The sequence below is a fragment of the Sorex araneus genome, chromosome 3 (genome assembly GCF_027595985.1).
Source record: "Sorex araneus isolate mSorAra2 chromosome 3, mSorAra2.pri, whole genome shotgun sequence".
Taxonomy (NCBI): domain Eukaryota; kingdom Metazoa; phylum Chordata; class Mammalia; order Eulipotyphla; family Soricidae; genus Sorex; species Sorex araneus.
The window spans coordinates 237941577-237959934 of NC_073304.1; the positions used below are offsets into that span (position 1 = coordinate 237941577).

General features: G+C 70.0%; 1 protein-coding gene across 5 annotated transcripts; it reads right to left on the reverse strand.

Moving 5' to 3' along the window:
* Positions 1-1352: 1352 nt before the first annotated feature.
* USP36 (ubiquitin specific peptidase 36) lies at positions 1353-17197 on the reverse strand. 5 transcript variants are annotated; one of them, XM_055132461.1, is made up of 20 exons: positions 17073-17197; positions 14519-14780; positions 14203-14427; positions 12664-12774; positions 12440-12542; positions 11416-11483; positions 11246-11316; positions 10935-11017; positions 10399-10510; positions 9710-9850; positions 9493-9593; positions 9085-9238; positions 7353-7925; positions 6442-6548; positions 5342-5839; positions 5073-5242; positions 4283-4384; positions 3858-3973; positions 3609-3767; positions 1353-3282 (listed from the first exon to the last, which is right to left on the reverse strand). In XM_055132461.1, the coding sequence occupies exons 2-19, from the start codon at positions 14769-14771 to the stop codon at positions 3636-3638; spliced, it is 3120 nt and encodes a 1039-aa protein (XP_054988436.1). In that variant the 5' UTR covers positions 14772-14780; positions 17073-17197; the 3' UTR covers positions 1353-3282; positions 3609-3635. The 5 variants fall into 5 exon arrangements, with proteins under 5 accessions (XP_054988436.1, XP_054988439.1, XP_054988438.1 ...); XM_055132463.1 differs by having other exon boundaries at positions 1354-3282; positions 3619-3767; positions 9094-9238; XM_055132459.1 differs by having other exon boundaries at positions 1354-3282; positions 3619-3767.
* Positions 17198-18358: the final 1161 nt, after the last annotated feature.

The following is an 18358-nucleotide window of genomic DNA, read 5'->3' on the forward strand; positions in this document are numbered from 1 at the left end:
GGTGGGGGGCCGCGCCGGGCCAGAGCCGCGGGGTCCCCGAGGGCGCGCTCGGGAAGTGGCCGCTGCTAGGAGTGCTGGGCCCCGGGAGGGTCGGCCCGGCGGGCCCGGAACCCGGCTCTGACCCAGACGAGAAAGCCGGAGCCCGGGGCGGCCCCCGGCCTCTCCGCATCCCTCCCAACCGTTGCCATCGGCGTGACCCGCCTGCCCGAGGGGAGGGCACTGGCTTGGCGGGGCTGACCCGCTCAGTCCCCAGTTCCTCATGTGACCCCGTAGGCCCCGCCAGGAGAGATCCTGAGCGCCGCTGGCTGTGCCCCCCCCCCCCCCCCGCGCCCCAGCAAAAAAAAGAAATCTTAAAGGCAGCAGAGGATTCAAGAGAGATGTGGTTTGGGGACATTTGGAGGCCCTTTGTCGTTATGACCAAGAGGAAAATTCCAGTGCGGCAGAATGTCAGCCCCAGAACGCAGTGACGCATGCCTCTGTCCCCACGGGCCTGTCCGGGCATCCCGAGACCTTGGGGCTTTCAGACCAGCCAAATGAGGAAGTGGGAGGCCCCACACGCAGGTTTCCCGGCCTCCTCGGAGCTCCACCCCCACCCGTCCCTGGCGACTCCTGGGGCCAGGAGACAGTTCAAAGGGCTGGAACAGGGCCTGGAGGACAGGACAGTGCGCAGGGCACTTGCCTCGTACACGGCCAACCCAGGTTCATCCCTGGCAGCCCATGTGGTCCCCTGAGCACCGGCGTGTTCCCCGAGCTCAGCGCCAGGAGGAAGCCCTGGACACTGCTAGGTGTGGCCCCCCAAAATTACAAAAACAAAGGGCTGGAGCAGGTACTTTGCTTGTGGGGACCCCGGCTTCAACCCCCAGCCCAGCAACACCCCGTGTGCATCCACCAAAACCACCTCGCCGAGGGTGCCAAAAGGGTAGAGCAAGGCCGAGTTCACTCACTGGCGTCACCTCAGCCCCTTCTCCAGCACGGCCAGGTGGGCCCGAGGGACCCCCAGTTTCTCCCAGCTGTGCCCAAGCACGGAAGCTTCAGGTGGCACCGGACAGTCTGGCATGGTCTGGCGCGGGCCCGCCCCAGCTCCTGTGCCTGAACGCCAGGACGGGCCTCAAGAAACACGCCCTCGCCCCCCACCCCCGAACCCAGCACCCCCCACGGCCTGGGTTCAAGCTCTGCAGAGGGGACCGAGGGGCAGTGAAGGGGCTTGGCTGGGTGCAGAGGAGGGTGGGACAGGCCGACTGGGCCCCAACACCCCACAGAGGGTCGGGCAGGCCGTCAGTCAGCCTGCCAGGTGCCGGCGGGGCGGGCCGAGGCGTGCTGAGCGCGGCAGAAGCTGGGCCCGGCCACAGGAAGATGATGCGCTGTCTGCTTTGAAAGGCCCAGATTTTATTTTGCTAAAGCTTGCAGTTTCTCGCCGTGTGAACGGCGCTTCGGGTCTGTTTGTGATGGAACTTGATTGTATCCAGCTGTCGCCAACTGTTCCCGGGCGCCCGGCGCCCACTGGCCGCGTGCCACGCACTGCAGCTCCCCTAGAAGAGCGGCCCGCGCTGGGGCCCTGCCAGGCTCGGCCTTGGCCGGATGCTGACTGGACTCCGCGGCCACCGCCTGCAGGAGCCGCTGGGCAGGCTGGACACCGGGAGAGCACGGCAGGTTCGGCCGGGGTCGGTATGGCAAGGGAAGACCCACAAGCCCCCTGACAAGCCCCCATTAGCACGGGGAGCTATGGGGGTGCGCCCTGCACAGGGCCGGAGACCCCAGTCGTCATTCCCCAAACACTGCCTGGGCGGGGACTGGGCTGTCCGGTCCTCCCTCTGGGCAGTGGCCACGGGACAGCCGGGGACCAGGTGTGTGCCCAGTGCCCACAGGCCTCGCCGATCCCCGCCGGGGTTGGGGCCGCCCCCTGGGGGCACCTGGGAAGGTCCTTTCGTGGCAGCTGGACACTGGATCGAGAGCGGGGCGCGGGCCGCCGCCTGCAGGAACCTTCCTGAACGGGGCGCGGAGGGGGGGACGCCCCCACTTCAGAAGCTGCTGTCTCCCCTTCCGGCTGCGCCAGCCCTTCTGCTCACTCCCGGGCTGTCACCCCACTTCCGTCTGAGCTTTAACTGTCACCCCGGCGCCCAGAGCCCCGAGGGGCCCTCGCGGGGCCCGCCCGCAGCCACACGCCTTCCTGAGACGGGCCCCACCAGCCTTTCAAGTTCTCAAACCCAAACCCGTGCGCCCTGCAGGCCCGGCAGGGGCGCCTGGCAGACACCCCAGCCCGCCCACGCAGAGCCCCCCCTCACGCCGAAGGGTCCCTCGGTCTCCCCCCAAGGCCTCAGGCCACAGAGGTTTGGGGGGCTGTGGGGTCACCAGGGGCACACAGTGGGGCCGGGAGCACGCGCTCACTGTCCACAGGGGCCCTGAGCCGACCACAGCCCTGCGGCCGCCCCCCGTGGCCGTGCACGTGACGGGGCGGCTCACCCTGAGGAAGCCGTCCTGCCGCCTGCAGAAACCGCCACCTCGGGGCGGTCACCGCAAAGCGCCACACTCTCGTCATTCAGCGCGTTCCGCCACCCGAGGGGCCAGGGCCGAGGGCCAGTGGCAGACCACATGCCCGGGCTGGGCCGCAGCACCTGCCCCCCCGCCCCCCACCGAGAACAGCCCCACAGTGAAGTCCTGAGGAGCAGAGCCGAGGGGCCCTGTACTGCAGCGTTTATTGCACCTCACGAGGCCCCGCTCCTCCCGCGGCTCAGGGAGGCCCGGGGCGGTCGTGATTCCCGTTCCCGAGCCCGGCCCGCGGAGGGAAGGTGTCCGGTAAACACACCCGACAGGCAGGGCCCCTCGGGAGAGGGCGCGGGGCGGGCGCGGGGGCGGGGGCGGGAGGCAGCAAGCGCGCACGCTGCGTGCTGGAGGCGTCTCTGCACGTCCGTCATCCGGGGACACAGTCCACAGGAGTCGCCCCGCCCTGTCCCCTGCCTCTGCTCCACGGCCCGAGGGGAGCCTGTGGACTGGTCCTCGGGCCTGGCGGGCCTCTCCCGGGAGAGCAGGAAGGACCCCACGGGGGTCTGCACCCCGCCCCCGAGCCTGTGCTGGCGCAGGGCGCGTACAGCGGCAGGGCCCGCCCCCCACGCCAGCCCGGCCTGCTTCTGCGTGCCGCCCCGGAACGCGTGGGCAGGCCCGTCTCACGCGAGCTAGGGGCCCCGAGTGCCCGCGGCCGAGGCCCCGGGCGGAGAGGTGCCGTCCACGCTCCTTGACCTCCGCCTCCAGCAGCGCCGGCCCGGCCGCCCGCACGCGGCCCTGGAGCTGTGGGCAGAGCAGGGTGAGACGTCAGGGGGGGCCCAGACCCACCGTCCCAAGAGCGTGCGGCAGCAGGACGGAAGCTCACCCCAGGGCTCCTCCTGCGGGCACGCACGCTCCAGGGCGCGCACACGCACGCTCCAGGCCGCGCACACGCACGCTCCAGGGCGCGCACACGCACGCTCCAGGCCGCGCACACGCACGCTCCAGGCCGCGCACACGCATGCTCCGGGCCGCGCACACGCACGCTCCAGACTGCACACATGCACACATGCTCTACATTCCCATCCCGCCACGCACAGGCTGCACACCCCGGGCCATGCGTGACGCACCCTCACCCACCCTCGGCAGCGGCCGAGTCAGCGGCGGTAGCTCAGGCTGGCGGCCTTGGCGGGGTGAGTCACAGACCAGAAGTTCCGTCTACTCTGAAGCTTCTGGAAGGCGTTGAAGTTTCTTCTCTTCTCCCTCTTGAGTTTCCTCGTTTTCTTCTCCTGCACCGAGAGCCGTGGGCACCACAATCCACACAGGCCCCGGCCCGGCGCGGGACCACACTCCTCCCAGGCTCCCCCTCCCGGCCGTACCTGCCCTCGATCAAACTCGGCGTCCCAGTCGTCCGTGACCGTGGCGGCGCAGGCCAGCCTGCTGTCCCGAACGGCGTCCTGGCTCACGGCCGACAGCGCCCCGTCCCACGTCAGGACTGCGGGAGACACGCGGCCTCACTCCCTGGCAGGGCGCTCACGCCCCCCAGCCTGCGCCCGCGCCACCTTCTGGTGGAAGGCGGACTTGCAGAGGCAGGAAGAAGGGGAAACTGAGGCGGGGAGGCACCAACCCTTAAGCACACACTGACACCCGGCCACTGGGGCACTTCCTGGCCGCCCTCAGTCAAGAACCCTCGCGTGCGCGGCTCTGCCGAGGGCAGCCGCACAGCCCCGCGCCCGTGTGCTCTGCCCCCAGCAGGCGTCCGGGTCCCTCCACAGGGGGGCGGGGCTCTGCCGCGTCTCCGCACCTTTCTTCCCGTATGCCGTGTCCGAGGCATAGCGGAGCAGCTCCTGGAGCACATCCAAGCCCCTGGCTGGGGGCCGGGACGCGGGAGGGTCTGGTGGGAGCCCTAGAGCCAGAGGGGACACTCAGGGGATGCGGAAGCCACTCAGCCTGCCAGAACCAGGCCCAGCGCCACCTCCTCCGGGGGCAGCAGTGACACGTGACCTGCCAGCAGCCCCGCTGCCCACGGCATGTGCTCAGGCCCTGACCGTGAACCCCGCGTTCACTTGCCATGACCTGTGGCCTTGGTGCTCAGGGGCCCACGACCCTCTCCCTGAGAAGGGGGATGTGGTCACAGGAAACCACGGCGACCCTGCCTGGACAGACGCTCCGGCCCGCCGTCCGCTGCACTGCCCGATCGCAGGCTCATTTCATGGGCCCAAAGCCCGTCACCGAGTCATTTCTCAGGAGTGAGGAGCCTCCCTGGGGCCACCAGGTCCCCCAAAGCACGGCCCCTGGCAGACCCCAGCAGATCCGCCACTGTGAGGCCTGACCCAAGGCCCAGCTGAGGGGCTCGTGCAGAGCAGGTGCCCGGGGGCCCCCGGGAGGGGGAGACCCCTCGAGTGAGCCGGGGGCCCTGCCAGGCAGTGGGAGGCAGCTGCACAGCCACAGGGGTGCTGGCGTGAGGGGGCGCTGAGCCCCCGATGCCCTGAGGTGGAGGCACAGCTGGGTGGGGGCGGCACCCCCAGAGTCAGACCCCCGACAGGCTCCCGTGGACACGCCATCAGGCCGGGCCTTCCCCGAGCCCCGCACACCTGTGTGGGCGCCCCCAGGCGATGAAGGCTCCAGGGGGCTGTGCGCGGGGGCCGCGGGTCCTGTCTCGCCGTCAGGGCTGGGGTCCCGCTCGGCGCCCCACCCTGGCTCTGGCTTCCGTCTCTTCCGCCTCTTCTTCCTCGGGGAGCCCTCGGGAGCTTCGGGCTGGGCGCTGTCCGTGGGGAGGGTGTGGTCAGCGGTGTGAGCTCGGGACCCCCTGCTGCCCCCAGCCTCCCCCTCCACGCCCCCCCCGGGCGGGGACAGCGCCCACCTGCGCCAGGGCATGCCCTCCAAGTCCGTCCTCGTCCGCTTCCTGCTGTGGCCCTGGTCGGGCACGGCCCCCACCTGCCGCTCGCCCCCGGGACAGCCATCCACGGGCTGCTGCTGGCCGTGCCCCGGCTCCGCGTGGCCCCACCGGGACCCTGGCCCCTCCTGCGGGCGGGCGGCCGCCGCCTCCAGACGCTTCCTCTTTCGTTTCCGCCTCTTCCCGAGGGGGGAGGTGGCCGCGGGCGGCGTGTCCGGGCAGAGGCCGCCGCTCTCTCCCAGGGGACCCTTCTTCTTCCTCCTCTTACAGAGGCCCTGGGGGTGCTGGCGTGAGGGGGGCGCTGAGCCCCCGTTGGCCTGAGGCGGAGGCCTGGAGGCAGAGGCACAGCTGGGCGGGGGCGGCACCCCCAGGGGCTGGCGGCCGCAGGACAGCAACGTGGCGTGGGGGTCTGGACTGGGGGGGGGCTTCAGGTGGCCGGAGGGTCGGGGGGCATCTGCGAAGGCCCTGGAAGAGAAGTCGGCGTGAGCTGGGCTGCTATGCGCGCAGGGGCACACGGCACGAGCAGGCCGGCGGGGTGACCGCGTCCAGCTACGGGCGCAGGGGCGCACGGCACGGGCAGGCCGGCGGGGTGACCGCGTCCAGCTTCAGGAGAAGCCGGAGTTCAAGCAGTGCCACGAGCCACTGTGACAGGGACGGGAAACACGTGTCTCTGGCCTCTGCGGGACCCGGCTCCCGTGCAGGGCTCTCCCTTCTGCTTCCTAATGGCCGTGGGGCTGGGCCCAGCCACGGCGCCCCGTGAGCCAGGAGACACCGGGACCACAGCACATCACCAAGTGCCTCCTGGGTTCACTGCATGGACACTGAGGTCGGCCTTCCTGAGACCTGGGCTCAAGCAGGCCACAGGGCGCCCGAGAGGGGCCCGCCAAGTGCCCGGGCACCTCGAGGAACGGTGAGGGGCAGCCATGCCAGGGCAACGCCAAGCCACCACCTTCCGCTATGACCACAGTGACCAGTGGCCTGCCCCCCAAGGAAGCGTCCAGACCTGCACCCCCTCAGTGGCCGGCGTGTCCCTGTGACTTCTCAGCGGCAGCGGCACCCTGGCTCACCTGCAGGCGGGGCCGGGCCCGGCGGCTGCGGCGGGGCGCGGGGCTGTCCCGGGGGTGAGGGCGGGCGGCGGGAGGTCATTGCCGGGGGCCCTCCGCAGGGTGCTGGCCTGCAGTTATTGACATAAATAAAAACTTGGTGGTCTAAAGAGGGTCGCGTGAGCAGAGAGGGAGCCAAAAGAAAAGACAGAGAGAAGAGGGAGAGAACAGAGAGAGCCCAGGGAGGGGGGGAGAAGAACCAGAAGTGCGTTTGGTTAGAGACGAAGAGGAAGAGGACGGAAATTTAAACAGATGCAGCAGCCCTAGGTGGAGCCACCAGACCCAGGGGCAGGATGCCCGCCCCCCCCACGGGACATGTCCCGACCCCCCCCCACGGGACACATCCTGACCCCTCCCCGATGGGACGCGCCCCCGACCCCACTCTGAGACAGGACATGCCCCTGACCCCACTCTGAGACAGGACACGCCCCCTGACCCCACTCTGAGACGGGACACGCCCCCTGACCCCACTCTGAGACAGGACATGCCCCTGACTCCACTCTGAGACAGGACATGCCCCTGACCCCACTCTGAGACGGGACATGCCCCCTGACCCCACTCTGAGACAGGACATGCCCCCTGACCCCCCACTCTGAGACGGGACATGCCCCTGACCCCACTCTGAGACAGGACACGCCCCCTGACCCCACTCTGAGACGGGACACGCCCCCTGACCCCACTCTGAGACAGGACACGCCCCCTGACCCCACTCTGAGACGGGACACGCCCCCTGACCCCAACTAGAGACACCCCCCCCAGCCACTCTGCACGCTGCGGGGACCAGTGGCCCCCAAACCTGCCAGTACTCAGGACCCTCAGCCTGAGGGGCGCCTCCCCCGCCCCACTGAAGCGGGCTGCCCCGCGCCCTCACCCACCTTCCTGGCCGACAGGGCCAGTCTCTTGGCCGGCGGGGGCGACATGAAGCTGGGGGGCTCGGGCGCGGTGGCGGCGGTGCTCAGGGGGGCCCTGGGCTTGCCGGCCTTGGGGTCTTCTCCGGCGCCCGGGCAGGAGTCTGCTCCCGGAGGGCCGCTGCTTGGGGCGGCCGGCAGGGCCTTGGCAGGGTCACTGCTGGCCGAGGGCTCGGGGCTGCTGTGGCCGGAGCCCCTCCCCTGGGGCGGGGGCCCCTCGGAGCCCACCTTGGGCCCGTGCCCGTTGGTGGTCCCTGCGGCGAGCAGCTTCGGCGAGGTAGCAAGGGGGGAGCCTCTGTCCCAGGAGCCCTGTCTCCGGGCAGGCCCCTGAGCAGTCTTGGGGGGCGGGGAGGTGTGCGGCGGGCCCGGCGCCTTCCGGGCCGGGGTCGCGCAGTGCCGGGGGGAGGGGCACGCTGAGGGCAGCTTCGGGGACGTGTGTCCGTTGTGTAGCTTCAGGCCCGACACAGAGCCGTTCCTCGAGACGGGCACCCCGACCTCCTCGGTGGGGGACGGCTTCCTCACGGCCGCGGGGTCCGGGCGCTGCAGAGGAGCAGAGGGGAAAGGCCGTGAGGGTCCCAGAGGGGTCGGCTGGCGGGCGGGGGTGCTGCACCCCGTTCAGGCGGGCCTGCTGCTGACCACCATCCCCGGCCCTGCCGCACAGGGTGGCCGGGGCTGGCCGGGTCGCAGGAAGCCCAGCTCCCCGAGGGCCTCACCTTCCTCTCTCCCATATTAACTTTTTTTTTTTAATTTTGCTTTTAGGACACACTGGTGTGCTCAGCACTGAATCCTAGCTCTGTGCTCCGGGGTCACTCCTGGCAGGGCAGGAGACCACGGGGGCCGGGGATCAAGCCCGGGTCAGCTGGGCGGAGGGTGAGTGCCACCGCCTGTATTACCTCTTTGCCTTTACATTAACCTTTCGTGTGTGTCGAGCAAGACAGGTTCTACCGAACAAAACCAACTAGGAAGATGTGAGGGGAGAAGAAAACGCAGGTGTTAGACAGGCTTTCCCAGAGTGGGGGCAGGGGACAGAGAGAGGGACAGGGAGGGACGGAGAGAGAGAGGGACAGAAGGAAGGACGGAGAGAGACAGAGAGAGGGACGGAGAGAGAGAGGGACAGGAAGGGATGGAGAGAGAGACGAAGAGAGGGACAGAGAGAGGGACAGAGGGAGGGACGGAGAGAGAGGGACAGGGAGGGACGGAGAGAGGGATGGAGAGAGGGACAGAGGGAGGGACGGAGAGAGAGAGGGACAGGGAGGGACGGAGAGAGAGAGGGACAGAGGGAAGGATGGAGAGAGGGACAGGGAGGGACAGAGAGAGAGAGGGGGACAAGGAGGGACGGAGAGAGGGAGGGACGGGGAGGGAGGGACAGGGAGGGACGGAGAGAGTGCGGGGCCCGGGGCCCGCACAGCCTTTCCTGTGTGGGTCGCGCCCTCCCCGCACGCAGCAGCCCGGCTGCCTCCCCACTGGCGCTCAGTGGCCTCCCACTGAGTCCCCCAGCGTCGGGTGTGCTGGGGATGTGAGTCTCCATCTCGCCCGCCCAGGAGCCCCGCGCCCCTGCCGCTCGTCACCCCCAGATGCCACTAAGGCACCCCCTCCGCAGCTGCCCTCTGATGCGAGTGCGCCCACCCTCCTCCCAGGGACACAGGGGCCGGAGAGGCCCAAAGGGTGGGCGTCAGGGGCGCCCGGCCCCAGGAACTACCTGAGCTACCTTGCCAGGCAGTGGCGAGGCAGCGACGCCGTGGCTGGAAGGCCGCCTCCCGTGTGTGCCGGCCCCGCCTGGGCTGGGGCGGCCGGAGAGAGCAGAGCCCGTCCGGGAGATGGTGCTCTCGGGACTCTTCTTTGGGCTGGGGATCCTGTGGAGAGCAGGGTCAGCCCTGAGCAGCAGGGGACAGGGCCAGAGCCAGGACAGGGCAGGAGGGGGCAATGGGCAGGGCCTGGGGGGCGGGGGGCTTGGCAGGTGGGTGGGTTTGGGTAGGCGATGGGCGGAGCCTTGACATGTGGGCGGGGCTTGGCCAGACTGGGCAGGATTGGGTATATCTGATGGGCGGGGCCTTGATCGTGGGCGGGGTTGGGTGGGCGGTGGGCGGGGCCCGGGGCGGGGCCTGACCTCAGGTAGAAGAGCACGTAGGCCTGCTGGTTGAGAACCGCCTGCAAGTTGCTTGCGTGGACCAGAGCGTCGTTCATCTGGTACCACTGCCCGCTGCTCGCCTGCACAGACACACAGAGTTAAGAGGGCACAGCTTTCCCACTCACAGCTGTTTATCCCCAGGGGGTCCAGGCCCCGCCCCCTACCCTGCAGGCCAGCGCCTGTAGCCCCTCCCCACCTTCACGTAGCAGTAGTAGTGACCCGCGTGGCAGCTGTAGCCCGAGTGCACCAGGACGGCGTAGAGGCCATACACCACGGGCTCGCCGCTGTTCTGGGACATGTAGGGCCGGATGTTCAGGAACTCCGGGTAGCCCACGTCCTGGCGGAGACAAGCAGAGCCACTCAGCTGGGCCTATCCCTCCTGCCACAGCACGTGGGGTCAAGCCCAGAGACAGGCTCCCTGCAGCCCATGGGGTGGGGGTCCCCAGCACAGAGATGGACTCCCTGCAGCTTGTGGGGGTGGGGGTGGGGGTCTCAGCACAGAGGCAGGCTCCCTGCAGCCCATGGAGTGGGGGTCCCTAGCACAGAGGCAGGCTCCCTGCACCCGTGGGGGTGGGGGTCCCCAGCAGAGGCCATCCCAGGCCTGCCTGGGCTCACACATTTGTGCCACAGGAAGTGCCTCTGGCTGGCAGCAAACGTACCCGCCTGGCGCCTGGACACAAGAGCCCTCTGCTGGCACAGGACCGGGGGGGGGGGGGGGGTGAGGACGGGGCAGAGGGCCCGCTGCGGCCCCACAGACAGAGGAACCCCGACAACCCTGAAGACGCTGGCAGGCGGGGCGTGCGGCCAGGGTCAGTGCCACTGCGGGCCGTCAGCACGGGCCGCAGCCTCGGCCATGCCCGGGGTCACGCCCCCGCCCGCCCCCACCTTGGCTATCTTGCCGCCGCTGGAGTCGGCGAAGCGCTTGAGCGAGAGCGTCAGCACGTTGGAGGCTCTGTGGATGGTGAAGCGCTTGCTGGCCGGGACCTTCTTCTTGCACCTGCGAGGGAGATGGGCGGGGCCCCACGTCAGCACCCCGACCCGCACCCCGCTGACATGGGCGCCGCAGAGCAGGAGAAAGGGGCTGGGGCTGGCGCGGGGGGCTCGGGGTGCGGGCTGGGGGTGCGGAGATGCACAGTCTGCAACTGTGTATCTCACAGGGCTCGATACAAGTTAGAGGAAAACAAAGTCAATGAGAGCAAAATGGGGCCTTGGAACAGGGCGCGGACAGGGTGCCCAGGCGGGAGGCCCACCCGTGCCCACCTGCTACGCCCCCATCCCCACTCCTGGTGCCAGCACGGCCCTGCCCAGGAGTGGCCCACACCCGCCACAGAAGTGCTGCGAAGCAGCTCGGTGCAAGGGCGGACAGAGGCCCCCCGGGGGGTGGGGCAGCCCCCGGGGCGCTCGCAGGAGGCACCACTCACCGGGCGCACATGTACGCGTTCTCCTTGCTCAGCATGTCCGGCTTCACAAAGAGCTCCAGCGCACGCACGATGTTCGCCGCTTGCTGATGGGGGGGGCCGGTCAGCACAGGAATGGCCGTGATGGCCACCCGCCCCCCCGCCCCGCAGGCCACCACATGGCCCACCCAGGACGGGGGCCAGGCTCCCGCCCTCTGGCACTGGGGGTCCTACAGGGAGCGGAGGGGCCCTGCGTCCCCCTGTGGGGGCAGAGCCTGTCGGGGGGGGGCGTGGGGTCCCGCCCCTGCCAGCCGTGCCCGGGAGGACGCCCTCACCCGGATTTCCAGCGCCACGTCCAGGAAGGGGTCGTAGGTGTCCGACACACTCTTGCACACGGAGCACTTGACTGTGGAATGGGCGGGGCGGGCTGAGCGGCTCCCGCCGGCCCAACAGACCCGAGCCCGGCGCCCCCCGCAGGGTCAGGAGCCAAGGGAGCCCCACTCACCCCGAGACCGGAGGTAGCCCCCGAAGATCTGGTGGACCAGGGTGGTGGCCTGCGTCTGCCGGTCCAGCCTGCCAGAGAGCCGGGGTCAGGCCGGCCCCTGCAGTGGACTCTGGGTCCGCTGACCCGCACTGCCGGGCGGGGCCCAGACACAGACCCCCAGCATGCACCGGCGACTGGGCAGCCACAGGCAGCCTCCTCCCGCTCCCCTCTGCAGCCTGAGCCGCCCCGACCCACCACTGGCCCCTGGGACCTGGGGACGTTCCCCCAGGGCCTTCTCGGCCCACGCGGGGCTTCCAGATTCTGTTCTGGGCGAGCAGACCCTCGCCCACCCTGCCCCGGGCAAGCTGGCAGGAAGTGCCCACTTCGTGCCCAGGTCCCACCTAGTCTCCCCGGGCACCCCTGGGGGACAGAGAGGGGTGCAGAGGGGCAGGCCACGGCCCGAGCGGGCCTGGACCCAAGCAGGGGTGTGGCAGACCGGGCAAGCCCGCCGTGACCTTCCCTGCCCTCCTGAGTGTCTCCTGCAGAAAAACACCCCCCCACCAGGCTGCTCACTCCTGGCCCTGCGACACCCGCTCAGCCTGGCCCACAGCCCCACCCATGACTGGGCACGTGCTGCCTGGCGCCTTCCAGGGTCCCTGGGAATGACCCAGAGCCTGAGCCTGACGGGGCCCCGCTGTGGCAGGGGTGCGTTCTCAGCCGCAGGCGGGAAGGCCCCCAAGACCCCACCCAGGACGCAATCAGAAGCGGAGGTCAGGAGGCCCTCACGACCACGTGGGGGCACATGTTCTGGTCAGTTCTCTCCGCGGAACCCACAAACCCAGGACAGGACGTTCCAGCCGCGGACGGACCCTGCCTGCCTCCTCCCCGCTGCATCCGGACACCCCAAGTCCTGGCTGCGCCCCGGCATCCGCCTGCGTCCTCCCCCCTCCCCGACTCCCGGTGGAGCAGCAAGGAGGCGCTGAGCTCTGCAGAGACGCTGCCCACCCGCGCCGGGCCCGGGCTCCGAGGGGGGCGGGGCACGCACTTGAGCCCGCCGCTGAGGCAGGCCTTCTGCATGGCGTCCACGGTGTAGCGCAGGAACTCGTGCGCGTCCTCCTGGTTCCCGAAGCGGAAGTGGCGGGCGATCTCTGCGGGGGGAGCGGGGGGTGGCGTCGGTCAGGCGGCAAGAAGCAGGGACCCCACACGCCCTTCCCACCCGCCAGACTGGGGGCAGTCCCACTGCCCCTCGGAACCCCGCCCGCGCCTCACTCTTCAGGTCCCGGATGAAGGCGATGGGCTTGATGGCGTTGCCGCTGTTGGCGAAGGCCTGCACGAGGTGGTTCTGCATGAGGCACAGCATGCAGAAGCTCGCCTGGCGACCTGCGGGCGGGACACGCTCAGAGCCCCGGGCCGGCCAGCAGCCTCGGGTGACCCGGCTCGCCTCTCCAGGCAATGGTCTGCAGCCGCCCGGAGACCAGGGCGGGGGAGGCGTGCAGAGCTACCCCCAGGTTCTCCCGCTCAGCTGCCCCCCACCTAAGGTCAGCCAGGCGAAAGCCACGGCAGCTCTCTCCACTGATGGGCTGTCCTGCCCGCCTGGCGCTGCCCGGAAGGGCCCCCAGACGCCGTCACCGGGAGAGGCAAGCAGCCTTCCTGTCACCATTAGGATTGTTTTTCCCACAGGAGCACTCTGCCTCCCCACCCCCACCCTTCGGCCTGTATCCAACTGGCCTCCGTGGGCAAGGCCCACTGCTAAGTCTCTGTCCACCGACTCTCCGGCGTCCCCCACGATAAAAGCACCTTCAGAGGTGACGGCGTGGGGCCAGACAACACAGCAGGTGAGGTGCTGGCCTGCCTTGCACGCGGCCGACCCAAGTTCAATGCCCAGCGCCCCCGGATAATTCCCGGGTGCAAGAGTAAGGCCTGAGCACTGCAGGGTGTGGCCCCCAAACGGAACCAAAACGAGAGAAAAGAGGCGACAAGGTTCTGCCGAGGAAGGGCGCCCTCCCCAGCACCCGGGGCCATCTCCTCCGAGGGAGTGTCCTGCACCCACGGACAGTGCCGGCCACACACAGGGACCAGGATGCGTCCTCGAGGCTGGTGGCGTTCTCAAGGACGCAGGAGCTATCAGGTGGCAGGAGCGGGCCAGAGCGCGGCGGGTCCCAGCACCCTGCCTCTGCCGTCGGCTCGGCTCGACCGCCTGCAGCCGGGCACGACTGAGCCGCTGCCGCGAGCCGTTACCGCAGGGAGTGAGCCGCATCCTTTCTCTCCTCTCAGGCCACACTGGCCTGATTCAAATCCACGTTGCAAGAGCCTTGCAAAGGGGCTGGAGACAGCGCAGGGGGCAGGGCGCTCGCCTGGCACCACGGGTGGTGGCCTGGGCACTGCCGGGAGTGACCCCTGAGCACAGAGCCAGGAGTCAGCTCGAACACTGCTGGCTGTGGACCCAAAGCCAAAGCCAAAAGCGCCTTGCAGAAGGCCGGAAGTGCTCGGCTTCCTGCTCAGGGGCCCGAGGTGGCAGCAAGCGCCTTCGCCCCGGCACCGTGAGCCCGGCCACGTCAGCTCTGTCCTGGGGGTCCCGAATCACAGGGCCAGCAGCTTCCGGGAGCTTCTCGCGCTCACTGCGCTCCCCTCCTGGGAAGACCCTCCCCGACCCGCTCGGCCTCCCAAGCCGGCCTTCCCGGCCTCTGCCTCGGGGCAGGCTCTGGAGTGTGCCGTCACCGCAGGGCGAGAGCCCGGAACCCCAGGCCAGGAGGAAGCTTCCAGACCCTCTCCCGAAGGCCTGCCGCAGCCCTCCCCGCGGCGACTCACAGCTGCGCGCGTGCTCGCGGGACAGCAGGTAGTTGGCGAGCGGCGGGGTGTAGGTGAGGCACTGCACGGTGGAGTTGAGGAAGCAGGTGTTGCCGAGGTTGTGCAGGCCAGCGCCCACGCGGTGCACCCGCTCCCACTTCAGCGACAGGCGCTCCACGGGGAAGAGGACTCTCTGGGGCGCGGGGACCCCGTCCCCGCCGGCGGCCTCGGAGCCACGCTCACTGCCTGAGGAGGGCGGGAGGGAGGCGCGGTGAGTGCGCCCAGCTGGCGCCCACCCCCCGGGTGCCCACCCCGCCGGGCTCCCCCTGTGCCTCACCTGGCCTCCGGGCCTGCGGCTCGCCCCCGTTCCGGCGGTGGCCGGCCCCGTCGGGCCGGGGGTTGAGCAGCACGTACTTGCCGCGCAGGGCGTCCAGCTGGCAGGAGAAGCCGCGGCTGGCGGGCTCGAACTCCACCTTCTGCAGCAGCACCTTCTTGGCGGACGCGGCCAGCAGCCTGCCCAGCTCCCCGCCGCCCGCCGAGTCCTTGCGGCCCGGCTTCAGGGCCTCCTTCAGCTTCTCCACGATGGGCATGGCGCGTCCCTGCGGGCAGCGGGCCGGTCAGGGGCAGCCCAGGCAGGCCCTGGGCTCCCTGTTTATTTCTCTGGGCTGGGGGCCACCACACTGGGAGGTGCCCGGGGCTGGGGTGCCGGGGAGAGAACCCGAGTTGTCCACGTGCAAGGCAAATTCCTCGCCTGCTGTCCATCTCTCCGGCCCAACACCGCCCCGCCCCCTCGTCCCCTCTATCCTTGGACAACACCCACCGAGCTGAGGTCACTCTTGGCAGGCTGGAGGGACCCTTCGGAACGCCGGGGATCGAACCCGGGCGGCTGTGTGCACAGCAAGCGTCCCATCGCCCCACTTACTGTCCCTGCAGTGTCCAGACTGCCTTTTGGAAAGGTAAGACTAGAGGGCCAGAGCGACGGCACAGCGGGCGGGGAAGCTGCCTTGCACGCGGCCGACCCGAGTTCAACCCCCGACATCCCTCATGGTCCCTATGGTCCCCTGAGCACTGCCAGGAGTCCTGAGTGCAGAGCCAGGAGTGACCCCTGAACAACAGAGGATATGACCTATGACTCCCCCCAAAGAAGGTAAGCCCAGAAGCCAGGGCAACGGTGTGAAGGGTCAGTGACACTGTCTAAGCAGGAGCCTCAGGCCCGATCCCCAGCACTGCCTGACAGCAGGGACACCTCTCGGAGGCCCTGAGCACTGCCCAGTGAGGCCCAAAAACCAAAAGGAAGAAGGTAACAGGGGGCTGGGCCCTGAGCCAGAGCTGGAAGCCCTGAGCACAGCTAGATGTCGCCCCAAAACTAAAAGAATGAAAGGAAAAAAAAACTGTCAAAGGCTCGGCGGGGTCTTCCGGAAGGCGCCTTGCAGCAAACCTCAAACGTGGCTGCACAGCGCGGGCGCGTGGGGGTTGCCAGGTGCTGACCTTTGGGGGCAGCTCGGAGGGACACACCAGTGCTCAGGCCCGCGAGCTCAACTGCTCCGCAAACTGGGCCACTGACCCCTGCAGCCACCACCTACGGCCTCTGTCCGCCCGCCCAGCAGCTCCGCTCCGTCCCGGGAAGGGGGCTGCCCGGTCTCAGCACTGGATGGAGGCAGGGGGCACGGAGACAACCCCCTGGAACCCACCAGCGCCCTCTCGGAAGAGCAGGGCGGGCTCTGCCAGCAGCGCCCACCCCCAGCAACCCCGGCGGAAGGAGCAGCCGAGCCGGCACGTTCTCCCTGGCCGCGTGGGGACTTATTTTCTTCCTGTAATTGCCGCTCACAATCACTGTGATTACAGAAAATGAAGGTGCCGGAGAGCCTCTTGCTGTGAGGACACTCAGACACATGCCACACGGGAGAGCAGAGAGCACCAAGCCGACCGGGACGCCAGGGGGCCCATCACGACCCCCCATCTCGCCTCAGTTGGCTCCGCAGCATCTTCTGGCCAAACGTACAGGCACAGCAAGAGCGGAAGCCGGGATGAGGGCGAGGGAAAGGGGACAATCGGAGAGGAGAGGAGCAGAGGTCTCGAGGCCCCCCGGACTGTCAGGGGCACAAGCCACCCAAGGTCATTCATTCCTGCCCAGCGACAGGGGACACCCAGTGTCCCCAGCCAGAGGTGGCAGGGCAGCCAGAACTTGGGGTCGTTAGTTCTGGCGAGATGCTCTACGATGTCTACGACATACTAACCCCACCGGAAACACCATCATCTAAAGAAGTTTCTGGAGCAGGGGGATGCCTCCAGGGGCTGCTGTACAGGCTTCGCGGGTGAAGTCCCCACTCGCCACTGAAATTCAGCTAGAGGCACCCAGAGCAAAGGGGCCGCCCTGGACCTGGGCCGACAGGCCTTGGGGGTCCCGCGGCCACCCCGGCGGCAGCGCGAACGCTCGCACCTGGCGCAGTCCCCGGGCCAGCTGCGTCCTCAGCACCCGCTGCGGGCCGGGCCGGCGGGAGGGCGCAGGGCGCAGGGCGCAGGCTCCCGCCCCCGCGGCAGGTGTCCCCGCGCCCGGCTCCCGCGAGGCCCCGCACGACGGCCCCGGGCCGGCCCGCAGCGCCCCCCGCGCCCCCGCCGCGGCCACGGCTCCCGCGCCACGCTCGGCGCGGGGACAGCGCACGGGGCGGCAGCTGGGCGCCCGGCCACCTGGGGGACACCTCGGCCCGCCCGGCGCGCCCCGGAGCGCCCCGCGGACGCCCCGCGCCTCCCGCGAGCACCTCGAGCGTCCGCACGGGCTGGAGCCCCCCGCGGGCGCCCCGCCAGCGGCCGGCGCGGCCAGGGCCCGCCTCGAGGGCGCCCCCGGGCGCACGCGGCCGGCGCAGCCCCGACCCCCCGGCGGCCCCGCGTACCCGGCCCTCGGCGGGCTCCGCTGCAGGCCCGCGGCGCTGGCGTCTGCTCGGCCCGGGCCCCGCACACGCACCATCCGGGCCTCCGCCGCCTCACACACGTGTCACCGAGGCTCTTAAGGGCGCCGCGGCTCGCAACCCCGCGTCGCGGGCTCCGGAAGGGCCCGGCGCCTTTAAGGGGCGGGGCTCGCGGGCGGCCAGCGCGGTGACGCGGCACGCAGAGCCGCGGGCGCCCGGCCCGGCGCTTCCCGCAGAGCACGTGAGGCGCGCACTTCCGGTCCCGGGCGGCCGCGCCGGGCCAGCGGGTCCCGGGGGTCCCGGGGTACCAGCCCGGGGAGGGCGAGCTGGGCCCGGCACGGCCCCGGCCTCCCGCACCCTGGTCCGCGCGGGCGCCCCTCGCTGGAGGCTCCCCGGGGGTCCGCCCTGTGCCCGGGAACGGGGGCGCGAGCCGGCCGCAGAGCGGGCTGATTCCGTGCCCCACGCGCGTGCCGCGGCGTCCCCGCCCCCCCCGCCCCTCCCGCCGCTTGCTTGGCACACTCGCCCGGGGCGCACCGGCGGCCGACCCCGGCTCTGCCCAGGGACCACGCCTGGTGGGGCGCGGGGACCGTATGCATGCTGGGGAGCAAACCGGGGTGGCCGTGTGCAAGGTGAGTGCCTCGCCCGCGCCCAGGGCTCCACGGCCCGGATTAAAGGCGATCCCTAGCACGTCTCTTTTGGTTTGTCTGGGTGCCACCCCCGGCTGTGCCCAAGGCTCCCGGCTCAGTGCTCAGAAATCACTTGTGCTCAGGGGACCCTGTGTGGTGGCAGGAACAGGCCCTGGGGCAGCCACGTGCAAGGCAGGGTTTGTCCACTGTGCTCCCTCTCCGGGAGGTCTTTCCTCCTAACCAAACACTCGGTGAGTTGCGGCAGGGAAATAGCTCGGAGGGGTGAGGCCCTGAATTGGATCCCAGCACTGTGCGCACACGTTTGCTTCCGTGACGGCTCACGCCTGTGGCTGAGAGCAAGCAGGACGCTGCACCGCGTGCCCCGTGCCTTCCTGCCAAGGCACTGCTGCTCCTGCTCTGCACGTGAGCGAGTGCGCCGGGCTCCGGGGACAGTACAGCGGGCAGGACGCTTACCTGGGGCCGTCCCGGCGTCACACGTGGTCCCCTGAGCCCAACCAGGAGAGTCATGGGCCACCCTGGCTCGGCACTCGGGGGTCACTCCTGGTGGGGCTCGGCAGGACCGTGTGTGGTGCGGGGGGTTGCGGCTGGGTCGGCGCTGTGCAGCCCACCCTCTGGACTGTCACC

Coding starts and splice junctions, on each gene's coding strand:
- USP36 (XM_055132461.1), bottom strand. CDS start 14,771: ATGCCCATCGTGGAGAAGCTGAAGGAGGCCCTGAAGCCGGGCCGCAAG. Junction 11,484..12,439: donor TGCCTCAGCGGCGGGCTCAA/GTGCGTGCCCCG, acceptor GCTCTCTGGCAG/GCTGGACCGGCAGACGCAGG. Junction 11,317..11,415: donor GGGCTACCTCCGGTCTCGGG/GTGAGTGGGGCT, acceptor CCCATTCCACAG/TCAAGTGCTCCGTGTGCAAG.